The sequence below is a fragment of the Candoia aspera genome, chromosome 12 (genome assembly GCF_035149785.1).
Source record: "Candoia aspera isolate rCanAsp1 chromosome 12, rCanAsp1.hap2, whole genome shotgun sequence".
NCBI classification, from domain to species: Eukaryota; Metazoa; Chordata; class Lepidosauria; order Squamata; family Boidae; genus Candoia; species Candoia aspera.
The window spans coordinates 2367306-2380950 of record NC_086164.1 but is presented as its reverse complement, the minus strand read 5'-3'; the positions used below and the strand labels follow the sequence as shown (position 1 = coordinate 2380950).

Here is a 13645-nt window from a genome sequence, read left to right as displayed (position 1 = left end):
GAGCCATCAAAGCAGCAAACCGCACCCTGCATCAGGGTGGGAGTGAACCAGCCTCAGTCAGCTCCCGGTGCATCAAGGCACGGATGGCTCAACTCTTTTTTTATTTAATTTATTCATTTGGTGAATGTACATAGCTGCCCATCTCAGTGACTCTGAGCAGCCTGTTGTTTATTCGTGTAGTCGCTTCCGACTCTTCTTGACTCCATGGACCAGCCCACGCCAGAGCTTCCTGTCGGTCGTCAACACCCCCAGCTCCCCCAGGGACGAGTCCGTCACCTCTAGAATGTCATCCATCCACCTTGCCCTTGGTCGGCCCCTCTTCCTTTTGCCTTCCACTCTCCCTAGCATCCGCATCTTCTCCAGGGTGTCCTGTCTTCTCATGATGTGGCCAAAGTATTTCAGTTTTGCCTTTAATATCATTCCCTCAAGTGAGCAGTCTGGCTTTATTTCCTGGAGGATGGACTGGTTGGATCTTCTTGCAGTCCAAGGCACTCTCAGAATTTTCCTCCAACACCACAGTTCAAAAGCATCGATCTTCCTTCTCTCAGCCTTCCTTATGGTCCAGCTCTCGCAGCCATATGTTACTACGGGGAACACCATTGCTTTAACTATGCGGACCTTTGTTGTCAGTGTGATGTCTCTGCTCTTGACTATTTTATCGAGATTTGTCATTGCTCTTCTCCCAAGGATTAAGCGTCTTCTGATTTCCTGACTGCAGTCAGCATCTGCAGTAATCTTCGCACCTAGAAATACAAAGTCTTTCACTGCTTCTACATTTTCTCCCTCTATTTGCCAGTTATCAATCAAGCTGGTTGCCATAATCTTGGTTTTTTTGAGGTTTAGCTGCAAGCCAGCTTTTGCACTTTCTTCTTTCACCTTCATCATAAGGCTCCTCAGTTCCTCTTCGCTTTCAGCCATCAAAGTGGTATCATCTGCATATCTGAGATTGTTAATGTTTCTTCCAGCAATTTTAACTCCAGCCTTGGATTCCTCAAGGCCAGCTTGTCGCATGATGTGTTCTGCGTACAAGTTGAATAGGTAGGGTGAGAGTATACAGCCCTGCCGTACTCCTTTCCCAATCTTAAACCAGTCCGTTGTTCCGTGGTCTGTTCTTACTGTTGCTACTTGGTTGTTATAGATTCTTCAGGAGGCAGACAAGATGACTTGGTATCCCCATATCACTAAGAACTTGCCACAATTTGTTATGGTCCACACAAAGGCTTTAGAATAGTCAATAAAACAGAAATAGATGTTTTTCTGAACCTCCCTGGCTTTTTCCATTATCCAGCAGATATTGGCAGAATATGCTGATGCTGGGGAGAGTGGAAGGCAAAAGGAAGAGGGGCCGACCAAGGGCAAGGTGGATGGATGACATTCTAGAGGTGACGGACTCGTCCCTGGGGGAGCTGGGGGTGTTGACGACCGACAGGAAGCTCTGGCGTGGGCTGGTCCATGGAGTCACGAGTCGGAAGCGACTACACGAATAAACAACAATAGTTTTATTCAGGCTTCGATCGCAACACAGCTTCATACTTGCATGCAGCCGGCACCGGTCCGTCGACGCGCGCATGCGCAGACACACACCCCCGCTCACCGAGCCTCGGACCCCTCTCCCCTTAATGCTGGCCACGCCCCCTCCTCCTCGCCACGCTTTCATCCGGGCCTCCGAGCCCCGTTCGAACGCGCTGACGTCATCTGTATAAAGGCCCTCAGCCCCTTTGTTCCTCTTCAGTGCGTCGTTGCAGTCTTGCCGGCGGGGACGAGGTAAGGGCGCTAGCTGTCGGTGGAGGGAAGCTTACTGTTTAATCCGACGCCTTTTTAAAAGAGATATCTTTGTATATCTATGCTTTTCTGTCTCACCCACGCACGGTTTCCTTGTCAGCGATTCAGGGGGATGCGGATTCATAGGCCGTTATTTTTTTTCCCCCTCCTCAACGGTTTTCACCCTTCCCGCTCGTTCTCAGGGGGTGGCTGAGGCGCCATTTTAAAGCTCTGGAAGCGGTAGGGTCTGAGGGCCGGGAAGCCCCCCCCCCCACGGCCGTCGGGGGGAGGGTCGCGGGAGCCGCCATTTTGTGGCCGCCTTTGGAGGCGCCTCGATGCTTCGCGCCCCCCCCCTTCTTCAAGGCGCGTGCGGCGACGGGGGAAGGGCGCCGGAGAGTGCGCACGCGCCGCTCCTTCGGGGGCCAGATTTGGAGAGGGCGCATGCGCTCCTTTGCCCGGCGCGCATGCGCGGTTCGCACGGTGGGGCTGCAGGTTTTTGCTTCTTGCTCTAAGCGAACGTGGGAGTCGCCTTTACAACTTTCCTTAAAAGCTGCCTTCTTCCACTCTTTCCAGCCGAGTCCGAAAGCTGAATATCCTGGAAATTGGCTCAGGTTCTGCAGCTTGGGAGTTCTAACTTTATTTTCTTCCTTCCCCTTTGCACTTAGTGCCCATTTCTATTTTGGAGTGAGCCTGGGGAAAATTGAATGGCCGATGCGGTTGTGCGTTCAGCATAGTCTAGGGCAGCCTTTCTCCCATTTCTGACCCCGGAGGAGCCCTTGCAATACTTTTCAGGCCTCGGGGAACCCCTGCACAGTCAGGCTCGAATATAGGCCAGAAGTTACAAAAGGCTATATTCGTTTCGTGGGTGGGCCTGTACGTATGCACAAAGAGTGTTCTTAAACTGAAAATAAAGAATGAAGCTTGCCTCTTTCATGTGAAGTTGCCCAAATTTGAAATAGTTTTATGAACAAACGGGGATCTCCCAGGGAACCCCCTCGGGACCTCTCGCAGAACCCTGCTTGAGAAACCCTGGCCTAGTTGCACTTGCTGAGTTTGGGTTTAAGCTGCTGAAGGAACCCACGTGTTTTTTCTCCAAGTAACTGAATAAAATATTCGAATAGTGAGAAACGTGACAGTAGGAAACACTTAAATAACAGCCAGGATGTTCCTGCGGAGGGTTAACGCAGCTTTCGCCCAGTCTGGGCACCCTCCAAAAATGTTAACTGCTAGATTTCACAGTCAGTATTTGGGGGGGGGGGGCTCCGTGTCTGGAGGGCATTGGTTTGGGCAGATAATGTTAGAAGTTAAATTTACTTGATTGTATTATGGCAGTTGGCTAACTATCTTTTTAAAATGTGTAGTAAAAGCCGTTGAGACTTCCTTTTAAAACACAACTATTTTAGAGTGAGGGCTAGAATATTGTGACAAAAGTTCCTGTTGTGTTAATAGCCAATCCTTGTTCATGCGTAAACTAGGAAGATTTTTTTTTTTTATTACGTCACATTTTTAGATCCTAGCCTGCCCAGGAAAATCGGAATTTTTTTCTTTATATCGTAGTAAGAGGTTGGGCCACTTCGGGATTTACTCTCTATAAACAGCATTTTAGCAAAAGATCTGGTGCAACAGAGGGAATGAAGCAGTCATTAGTAATGAAGATAGGATGTTATCAAAGTAGGTCTCTTATGCAGTAAATGCCAAAAATTATAATGCAGTTTGATGAAATTACAGAGGTACCCATTTGTTTTTTATGGTTTCTGAAGGCTGGTTGTATTGTTCTAGATCCCAAACAGTCTCAAAATGGTTGAAGCAGATCGGCCTGGGAAGCTGTTCGTTGGTGGATTGAACATTGAAACTAACGAGAAAGCTCTTGAAGCTGTCTTTGGCAAATATGGCCGTATAGTTGAAGGTAAGGACAACGCATTTTGACGAGAAGGTTTTCAGTTCTGCTGTGATGAACTCAGCCATTTTGATCAGCTGAAGTGATAGAACGTACCTATCCTCTAAGAAGTTCTGAGCAGGCTTCTGAATCCTGGGTGTATCCCTGTCAGATCAGCAGATAGAATAATGCTTGTATCTCTCTTAGTTCTTCTTATGAAAGATCGTGAAACCAACAAATCAAGAGGCTTTGCTTTTGTCACCTTTGAGAGCCCAGCAGATGCTAAGGATGCAGCCAGAGATATGAATGGAAAGGTAGGGATTAATGTCTGGTTTTTATTGTGGAAAAACTCAGGGAGTGCTGAGATAATTTCAGGGAACCTCATCTGTTGATTTTCTAAGAAATAAGACAATCTGATGTCTTTCAAACAGGATAACAAAGGTGGGCTTTCCAGCATCTCTTAAAGTGAAAATAAAACTGATGTACTATGCAGATTTTCAGTGGTAACAGTTTGGATTATGAATTCCTTTTAGAAAATTGGTTGGTGCTAGTTGATTTGATAACGTAATGCCAAATCCATGCCAAAAGTTAGTTGGATGCACCTCAAAATATAAGGAGAAGATGTCCCATATAACGTCAGCCTCATTTTTACTTCAAAAATGTCAGTATTGCAACTTGAGGTTATGGAAACATTAAAAAGACAAATGAAATAAATCACAGTAGTAATGTATTTGCAAATCCTACTTAATATTCTCTGGCTTAATTCGAATGCAATGGCATAACCTTAATAACCAGCAACCAATTAAGTAGCATTAGCATTCTGAGCCCTGTGGGTGTGCTAACCAGCTAGAATGAGTTGCTGAACAGTCTCAAATAAATGAAAGTCTTAAAATGTAATTGATTAACAGAGCTGATCTAAGATCACTCCTAGAAATCCAGATTTCAAGTAATACAGGGAGGGAAAATAATTTGGTTGCCTTTCTTAAACAGCTAGGAACCAGAAACCTGCCTTAATCAGATCACTTGCAGTACATCTTGATCCACTCTCGGTGTTTTGCTAAAGTGATGCCTAAAGCAAGCAGTACAGGCAACATCTATAGCAGAATTTTGGTCATTATGTTTTTATATTGCAATTTGGAGATAAAAATTGGTCCCTGCAGATTGTCTATTAATATCACTCTGAAAACGTTGAAATCTTTAGGCACTTAACCAGGAAGGCCTTAAAACAAATCAGTATTTGAGCTAATTAGCCTAAAAGCAGGCATCATTCACAAACATTGAATTAGATGCCTTTGTTCAGTCTTTAGATGGAAAATCCATTAAAGTTGAACAAGCTACCAAGCCATCCTTCGAAACTGGTAGACGTGGGCCCCCACCAAGGAGCAGAGGCCCACCAAGGGGCCTTAGAGGTGGAAGAGGCAGCAGTGGAACCCGGGGGCCTCCTTCTAGAGGCAGTCATTTAGGTATGTTTAAGTTCCTGTGTATTGACAGTTCGCAAGACTGCATAGATGTTGATGGAAAGAAGGAAAATAGCTGGACAAAAGATAATTGAATTGCTGTGAGCAAGGATTGTTACACTTTAAAATGCAAAAAAAAAAAGTCACAGTACAAATAGTGGTGGGGGGGGGTTCCGAATGTTTGCACCAAAATCTGTTGTGAGTGTATAATTAGTGAAAGTTTCTTTTACGGGCATTGATCCAGAATAGAAGGTTGATCGTCAAGGACGTTCCTTAAGATGAAGGCAGTAGTCATCTTGAGCATGCTTGTTCTTACTCCTTTTAACTTCTGATGCCTTTCAGCATCATTTTGAAGCTTATGAAGCTAACATTACATGCTGTCTTCCAGGTTCTTCTAGAGGCCCTCTCCCAATGAAAAGGGGTCCACCTCCCCGGAGCGGGGGCCCACCACCTAAAAGACCTGCACCATCTGGACCCGTGCGGAGCAGTAGCGGGATGGGTGGTAGAGGTGAGCATTGTGCAAAGGCTGCTTCAGTTTGCTTGTAAGCTCTAACTTTAGGGAGCCATTGCTGTTACGCTTTCAAAATATGTGGCGTTTTCATTCTTAGTGCTGTTTGCATAATTGAGGCATTCAGTGCAATCTGTTAAAGGTATAAAAACCTGCAGGATTGCTAAATCCAGTTTCTAAGAACTTCTAAGTGACTGTGTCCCAGCATGTTGTTCAGCTCCTGTCCTTAGTAGAGTATCTTTGAAAAAAACGTGCAAATGTTTGCTATTACTACCTAGGAATATAATCAGGTAGGGCTTCTATGGGGGGACCTGAATGTGGCTTTATCATCTCCATAATGCGAGACTTGATTTTCCCTCCATTCTGTTGAAGTTGTATAATTGCACATAGCCGTTTACCTCCATTTAAAAAACAGCGTAATGCTTCTCCCAGCTCAAAACGGGGACGAATATCTTCCAGTTGCTTTTTTCCCAAAATGTTGCAATTTGTTCTGGATTCCAGCACCCCTGTCGCGTGGCAGAGACAGCTATGGGGGACCTCCACGAAGGGAGCCGCTGCCATCACGAAGGGATGTCTACTTGTCCCCCAGAGATGATGGCTACAGCACTAAAGACAGGTAACGCTGATGCTTTCCGGGTGACATCCTTGCACTTTGTGCTGCTTGGCTTCTCAGTAATCAGAAAGCAACTTGGTTTCAATTTCTGCAGTTACTCAAGCCGAGATTATCCAAGTTCCAGAGACACGAGGGATTATGCACCACCTCCAAGGGATTATGCCTATCGTGATTATGGACACTCCAGTTCACGTGATGAATATCCCTCAAGAGGGTACAGGTACCTGATGTTCCCCTGTGTGTGTTAACAGTCTTATTCAATGTTGTCCAGAGTTAATACGTATGTGAGAATGAAATGCATAGGAATTTGGAATTTGCTTCGAGAGAGGTGCATAGTTTGCTTAGCTGGGCCAGAAATCTCCTTAAGGGTCTCTGGGAAAACTAAGCCCAAAATAAAAACCAGTGCCTTAAGCCACCTCCTGATATGTAACAAGGGACCGGTGTGGGCGACACATTACGGGCACTCCCCAACCTACAACCATTCAGCGACCATTTGAAGTTAACAATGGTGCTGAACAAATGGTGGTTACGGTTGGTCCTCGGGGCTCCAGCCAGCCCAGCACCCCCATAGTTGTGTGGCTGCAATCTGGGTGCTTGGCAGCCGGCTGGCACTTGGGACCTGTTGAGGCGCCACGTGATCACTAGCAACCTTCCCTGTCAGCTTCCCCAGAAAGCCAGTGGGGAAGCTGGCAGGGACTGTCGCAAGTCGCTGGAGTGAGTCTCCCTCGCCCGTGCACCCCCCCAGACCCTCTGCAGTCACCCCACGCCTCTTGCACACCCATGCACCCTCCTTCCCCACCTGGCAGCAGCCACATAACCTACCTGCTAGCCTGGGACTTGCAGCTTCCTGCCGACTTCCCCACTGACTGGTTGTGGGAAGCTGGCAGGGAGTTGCCCCACTTAAGGACCGTGGGATTCAGTTAATGACTGCAGGGATTGCTGTCATTAAGTGATGTCATGCTTTGCGGCCACACCGTTTAGTGACAGAAATAACTGTCCCAGTTGCTGCTGGAAGTCAAGGACTACCTCTGCCTAGTCTTGAATAAGTTTAAATTAAACATGGACTGCAGGGCTTGGTTTCGATGCCCTGTTAAGGATCTTGGAGCGCAGACCATACAAAAAGTAGGAGCTTGGTAAAACCCATGCAGTGTCACGCTTTGTGGAGAAGAGGCTGGACAAATGTTACGCTGCTCTAGAAATACCGGAGGTGCAGGGAAAAGGAAGTTGCGGCGGGAGCGCGTGGAGATACGTTCCCTCACTGGGGACTTCCTGTACTGAACCCCAGTAGTTATTCCTCCTACAGCGATCGCGACGGCTACGGAGGACGTGACCGGGATTACTCGGACCATCCCAGCGGGGGCTCTTACAGAGATTCCTATGAGAGTTATGGTAAGTGCTGACTTTGAGGGTTTCTGAGGAATGGCGTAGGCTCCTTTCTTGACTCGCTAGACTGCTGCTGCTGCTTAAAGCGGGGGATTAACACGCTGGGCTTTCCTGCTGCAGTGGAAGAAAAAAACATAACCCTTGTTTTTATTTTAACGGAAAGGTTGAATTGCAGTGCCCATAACCTATCGAAGCAAAGTTCAACAATTCTGAATTGCATCTCTCACTGGAAAAACAATGGCTGAGTTTCTTCTATAAAATAGCAAGCTATTCTGGAATAATCCCAAAAAAGAGCTACCTTGCAAAAAAACCGGCATCTTCAAACAGCCCGTTTGTTTCGTTCGCTGCCCGGTCCTCCCCTACCTACCAAATGTCCCAACGTGGGAGATTATGTTAAACTTCTCAGTTTAAAAATCCAAAGAGTAAGAGAAGCCATTGGTTCAGTTCTTATAAGCTCAGATGTAAAATTGTGGTGGTATGATTTATAGTGTTGCCCTATTACCTGACCATTGAACCTGCAGGTAACTCACGTAGCGCCCCACCCGCACGAGGGCCCCCGCCATCATATGGTGGAAGCAGTCGCTATGACGATTACGGAAGCACCCGAGATGGGTATGGCGGAAGTCGCGAGAGTTACTCAAGCAGCCGAAGCGATGTCTACTCAAGCGGCCGGGACCGGGTGGGAAGACAAGACAGAGGCCTCCCCCCTTCCATGGAGAGGGGCTACCCTCCTCCGCGCGATTCTTACAGCAGCTCCAGCCGCGGAGCCCCCAGGGGTGGCGGCCGTGGGGGGAGCCGCTCGGATAGAGGCGGAGGCCGAAGCCGATACTAAAACCTTTGACGCTCTTGGACCAAATCAGTTTTTTCCTCCAACACAAGGAATGTGGAAGTTCTATCTTCGTCCCCAGAGGACTACCGAAACGTTGTTTTTATCTTTTTTTTACTGTTGCTTGTTAAGTTCCCCTCCATTACTGATGTTTTTTGTGAGGAAAGAGTAAACATGTTTAATTTCATTTCAAAATTGTTAATATTTCTCTCAAAAAGCAGATGTTAATGTATGACATTTTGAGCCTATGTACTAGTGTTGTAACCTTTCGAAGTAAACGTTAACCCTGAAATGCCACACTTTTCACCTCATCAATGAAACAGGAAATCTAAGGCATCCCATGCATCTAAAATGGCCATGGATCGTTCTGCGCATGCAACCGTGCCTTCTCTAGGCAAGACGTAGTGTGTGTTGGAGGGGGGTGGGGATGTATGCCAACCCTAAACTATTAAGTGTCCTCTGAAATGCACAAGATGCTCCCAAATATGACATGTCTTCGGTCCTGTGTAAAATCCAGGATACCATTCAGCCTTTAAGTCAAAACAGCCAGTGGATATAGCTGAATGTACCTTGTGCCATCCTGCATATTTTGTTTGGGAATTTGCAAGAACCTCGCCCCCCCAGTAATATGTTGATCTGTAGCAAGCAAGCTGCAGAGCTCTGTAAATAAAGGGGTTTGACCCATTCCATCCAAGAAGCTGCAGAACGGTACTTGATCTTACTGTTTCAAATTTTTGCAATCCTGTAGTGTCTCATTTTTAAAGGAACATCTTTGACTCCAAAGGCAAAATGGAGAAAGTAAGATAAGCAAAGAAGTCTTTCTCACCAACTTCTGAAAAGCTTATGGCTTCATATAAACAAGTGAAACTTTCAGCATTCCACAACAGCTTTAAAGCACCAAATGCCTGTGAAACAGCAAAGATGGTAAGCAAAGCAAACTAGTTTTTCGGTCTAAGTCAAACGTGAAACCACAGCTATCGTCCTCTTAGTACGGTAGGACATGCTGTGCATCATGGCAATGGAAGTTTTCTAGATTTTAAAGAAAGCACCAAATGGAAAAAAAAAATACCTGTGCTGGATAGCCTTAGGCGAAGCCTTCCAAATCCATCATAACCCTGTCTTGGATGAAAGTGTATGGCGCAGAGCTTTTGAAAATGATGCTAAGAAAGCAACTCGTAAACAAACATTCCCATAAAGGGTTGGGAGGGACTGTTGCTTTTTTGGCCAGTATATTTCAATGAAGATACTTTATTTAAAAAAACAAGCTCCTTGCACTTTTAATTAAGAAATTAAAACAATAATGCAATCAGAACTTGGCTTAAATTGCCAAAATCTGTAACAGCTTGGAAAATGTCAAGCAAGCCATGATTACGAACCCGATGTTTAGTTGGATGCCTGACTTTTTTCTTTATACTGTAGTCTTGTTTGGGAGTTGTGGTACCTGTGGCAGAACCTGTGGCGAGTTCTCATGACCCAGGTGTGGCCAGGAAGTTCAAAAGATGCTGTTGAAATGTAGTAAGACTTGAAGACCTCCAACTAAAGTTCTGCTCTAATCCTCAAAACCTATTTGCCAGTCAAATGGACTTACCATGAAAAGCACCATTGGAAAGAAAATCAGAATCCATAAGCCATGCGACTTTTTCACTAAGCCATTCCAGTTCATGCCAGTCCAGTGAACCTTCCACTTCTCCAGTGTAAAATGTTAGATCGTGGCAGACTAATCGGCAAGCCCGGGTTTTTTTGTTTCGGGGTGGTCGTGGGTTTGGGCAGCGGGGGCAACCATCATCTCTTAACATAGTCTTTAATTGTTGCAGGCTGAACATTCCCTCTGAGACGAGACCTGGGAAGCAGTGCGTGTGTCGGAGTGGATGTCAGGATTGTTTGCTGGAGCAGAGCAGAGCTGCAGGTGGGGAAGACCTTGCAAAAAGGTTGAACTAGGACAGACCCGCTGCACCATTTTGATGGCGGCTGTGGTGGGCTTGGTTGGCGTCTTCAGCCGCTATGGTTGGTTTGACCAGACTGATAACATGCCCCGTTTTGTTAGACTCCCTTAGAACATTGCTTTTTGTGAGCAAACAGGAAGAAGTGTGTGGATTTTTTTTTAGAGCCAAAAAGAGAGATTGTATCCAGTATGGTTAACGTGCCAGTGTCCTGTTAAATGCTTCCAGAAATGGAGTTATACATGACACACAGAATAAGGAGTCTTCAGCAGAAACCTTCCAAAATGGCACTTAGAGGTATCCTATTTCTCCCCAGTGGGCATTATGGCTCACCTAAGTGTTTTTTGAGACTTCTCTCTTGTGTGCTATTCTTCAATAGCTTCCTGATTTTTTATTTTGAAGTTTGCATTTGGGAGATATAAATGGTTAAACTGCTGGAGTTAATGTGCTTGTGCACTAATATCTCTAGTGACCTTAACAAGGATGAGCGGACAGCTCTTAAGCTTTTGCTGAGAGCTGTTTACCATTGAGGTTCAGCATTTAGTAAGTGCTGATCCATCACTTGAAGTATAGAAGAAGAATTGTGTTAGCTTACGGCAGGGTTTCTCAACCAGGGTTCCGTGGCACCCTAGGGTACCACAAGAGGTCACTAGGGGTTCCCTGGGAGATCATGATCTATTTTAAAAATTATTTCAAATTCAAGCAACTTCACATTGAAGAGGTAAGTTCTATTCTTTATTTTCAGTTTAAGAACATTGTTCATGCCTATCTACAGGCCTACATATGAGACAAATATAATTTTGTACCTTCTGGCCTGTATTTGAGCCTGAATGTGCAGGGATTCCCCAAGGCCTGAAAAATACTTCCAAGGGTTTCTCCAGGATCAAACAGTTGAGAGGCTGGTTTGTGGGAACTTGTTCAGAAGCCGTGCAAGCAGCCAGGGGACGTGCAAATGCAACTGAGTAAAGATACTGTTTTCTTTCTGTGGTATGCAGCATTTCATTTTGGAAATGGCATTACCTAGTCTATATTAACAATAGTAGGTTTTGACACACTGTCCCAAAAATGTCTCTTCTGACACTCTGCTAATACTCTTGTTTATATTCTAGGTACAGAATTAAGTGGAGGCCTCTAAAGAAGGTAGCTGCTCAGCAGGCTCAGAATACAGCTACAAAGATTAACGAAGGCATTTTGCAGGGAAGCCATTTCATAAACGCCCTTGTCCGTTGTGGCTGAGGTCGTGGGTCGTGCGCGAGACTAAGAGTCCTAAATGTCAGAACCGTTGGATGGAAATTATTTTCGTCATCTTACAAATGCTATTGAAATCCTGGCAGGCAGACATGTGGCAGAAGCTGTGGCATGTGACTCAAGTGGTAGTCGAGAACTAGAGTTGGGGGCCTTCAGATAGGCGAGGTGAAGTGCAGACCTTTCTCACTCAACTTCGTTTAATGGCAATAATGACAGAGGTTGGACCGCGCTTCAGGAGAAGGAATTTCAAAGCCTGGCCAATGCCAGTGTGGAGCTTTTTCGAGAACCAGTCTTCTTAAGTCCTCGTGCTCGGTGTATTTAGCCAGGAGTTGAATAACAATTTGATTGAAGGTTTCTTTAAAAAATAATCACATGACTGTCACAGCCATCTATAAATATGGGGGGATCTTGTTACATGAATAAGACTGCATAAAGTCCATTTTGAGCATGCTGTTACTAAATCACTAATTCCCTTTTCAAAAGAAGATTCTGAAGAGCTAGTGCCACAAATTTAAGGAATAGGTTACATTTTGGTCAAATGAAAACTGGCTCATCGTGGAAGAGGCTTAACAGCTGAAGGCGGAGATCCTTGTATTTGCTCAATTGTCAATAAAGTGCTGTTAATTTCCTCCTGGGCTCTTCGTTATTCCAAACTCACACAGTTCCTATTTTCAGACTGAAGTGCGGCGCAGGAGTGGCCAAACGGTGCTCACATTTCTGACACTTGATAATCAAATATTGGGTACAAAATACTGCTGATTAGATACCAGCTTTTGGCAGGCTTTTATTGTTTGAACACATTATGTAGTTGGAATATCTTGCCAGGAAAGACAACTTGGTAAGCTTTTTAGTTGAGGTATATGGAATTACATTGTATAGACTGGTGCCTTTGCTTCTAAGCATTCTGGTAAAAGCTTGCTAGGTGGGCAGGAATATCCTGACCCGGTGATGTGCTTCCCAGTGTCTCCGTTGAAGTAGCTGGATGCTAAGATCCAGTTTGCAACAAGCAGATGGAAAGATGGGGTAAAAAAAAAAATCCCTCTTTAAGGGAGATGAGATGGGCAGTGATGAAATTAGAGAGAAGCAAACGAGAAAGAAAAGTACTGCGTGTTGGGGTCTGACCAATTACGAACTAATTGAAATCCAGAAGGGATGGGAGGAGGAACTGGTGGGCATGGTCCAGGCAACTGTTCTTCCAGATGTTGAGCCATCTGCATGATTATGCCCTGTACATCAAGTGCTGTTTTGTCCCCCTAATGCAGCGTTGGCCCTAAGGGCTCTGGGTTCAGAGCCCCTGCGTTTAGGGCCAAGTATCCGCCCCAGTGCTGCGTTGGCGGTTTTGTACGCGATCACAGTTGCTTGCCTTGAACGGCCCCAGTAAAGTGTGGCTGGCTCTCGGGCACAGCGCTCGAGGGTTCCGCATGTTCCACATGCACAGAAGAATAAAGCTGTAGACGGTTACGGTGCTCAGGAATAAGAAAGCGAGCCCAGAGCTAGGGGAAGCTACCAGCAAGGAAGAGTGACAGTCTGGGAAGCGCCATTGCTCCATTTTAAAGGAATAATTTGCAGCAAAAGCGAAAAGAGCTCAGCTTTTGTGGAGTGCAAGAGATTTGCCCATGCTGGGTGTACAAAACAGAATTGTCAGTAGAGGGAGACATTGGCCCGTGCAAAAGGGCACGTGGGGCTGGAGCCCTCCCCACAAGGGTGAAATGGCCACTCGGGATCTGCTTTGCTCCGGTCTCCCATGCTGGGGGATCCACTGCTGGGTCAAAGGTGGTTTGCCTACTAAAAGGCAGAGCAGCCAAACGACGCTCGATCCGGACCCCCAGGCCCATACATCAAACGTTCCATTCCGCCCGAATTATGGTACTGCGTGTCCCTTGGACACGCAGGAAAACCAGTACATGAAGCGTTTCCAAAAAACCCAGAGGGTTCTGGAAAGTGAAATTCATACTGTACTCCTATTTCACCCTTTAAAACCCCACCCAGTTTTGCACCGGAGCGCTCCACAGCATCAGGTGCAGCCCTTGAGC

At 45.9% G+C, this 13645-nt stretch overlaps 1 protein-coding gene and 1 non-coding gene across 4 annotated transcripts; both read left to right on the top strand.

Annotated features, from left to right (window-relative positions):
- Positions 1–1680: 1680 nt before the first annotated feature.
- Positions 1681–8721, top strand: RBMX (RNA binding motif protein X-linked). 3 transcript variants are annotated; one of them, XM_063313774.1, is made up of 9 exons: positions 1681–1764; positions 3541–3667; positions 3845–3951; positions 4938–5100; positions 5483–5602; positions 6104–6218; positions 6310–6435; positions 7519–7604; positions 8120–8721. In XM_063313774.1, exons 2-9 carry the CDS (start codon positions 3559–3561, stop codon positions 8428–8430), a joined length of 1137 nt encoding a protein of 378 aa, XP_063169844.1. In that variant the 5' UTR covers positions 1681–1764; positions 3541–3558; the 3' UTR covers positions 8431–8721. The 3 variants fall into 3 exon arrangements, with proteins under 3 accessions (XP_063169844.1, XP_063169842.1, XP_063169843.1); XM_063313772.1 differs by having other exon boundaries at positions 1682–1764; positions 7504–7604; XM_063313773.1 differs by lacking the exon at positions 1681–1764 and having other exon boundaries at positions 3522–3667; positions 7504–7604.
- Positions 3707–3779, top strand: LOC134504563 (small nucleolar RNA SNORD61). The gene has a single exon (XR_010068654.1). It is a non-coding gene; the product is annotated as a small nucleolar RNA SNORD61 (small nucleolar RNA).
- Positions 8722–13645: the final 4924 nt, after the last annotated feature.

What these genes read in the sequence shown, in the direction of transcription:
- RBMX (XM_063313772.1), top strand. Translation starts at nt 3,559, where the DNA reads ATGGTTGAAGCAGATCGGCCTGGGAAGCTGTTCGTTGGTGGATTGAAC. An exon ending in GGCTACAGCACTAAAGACAG is followed by an intron (nt 6,219 to 6,309) that starts GTAACGCTGATG and finishes CAATTTCTGCAG; the next exon opens with TTACTCAAGCCGAGATTATC. An exon ending in TATCCCTCAAGAGGGTACAG is followed by an intron (nt 6,436 to 7,503) that starts GTACCTGATGTT and finishes GAACCCCAGTAG; the next exon opens with TTATTCCTCCTACAGCGATC.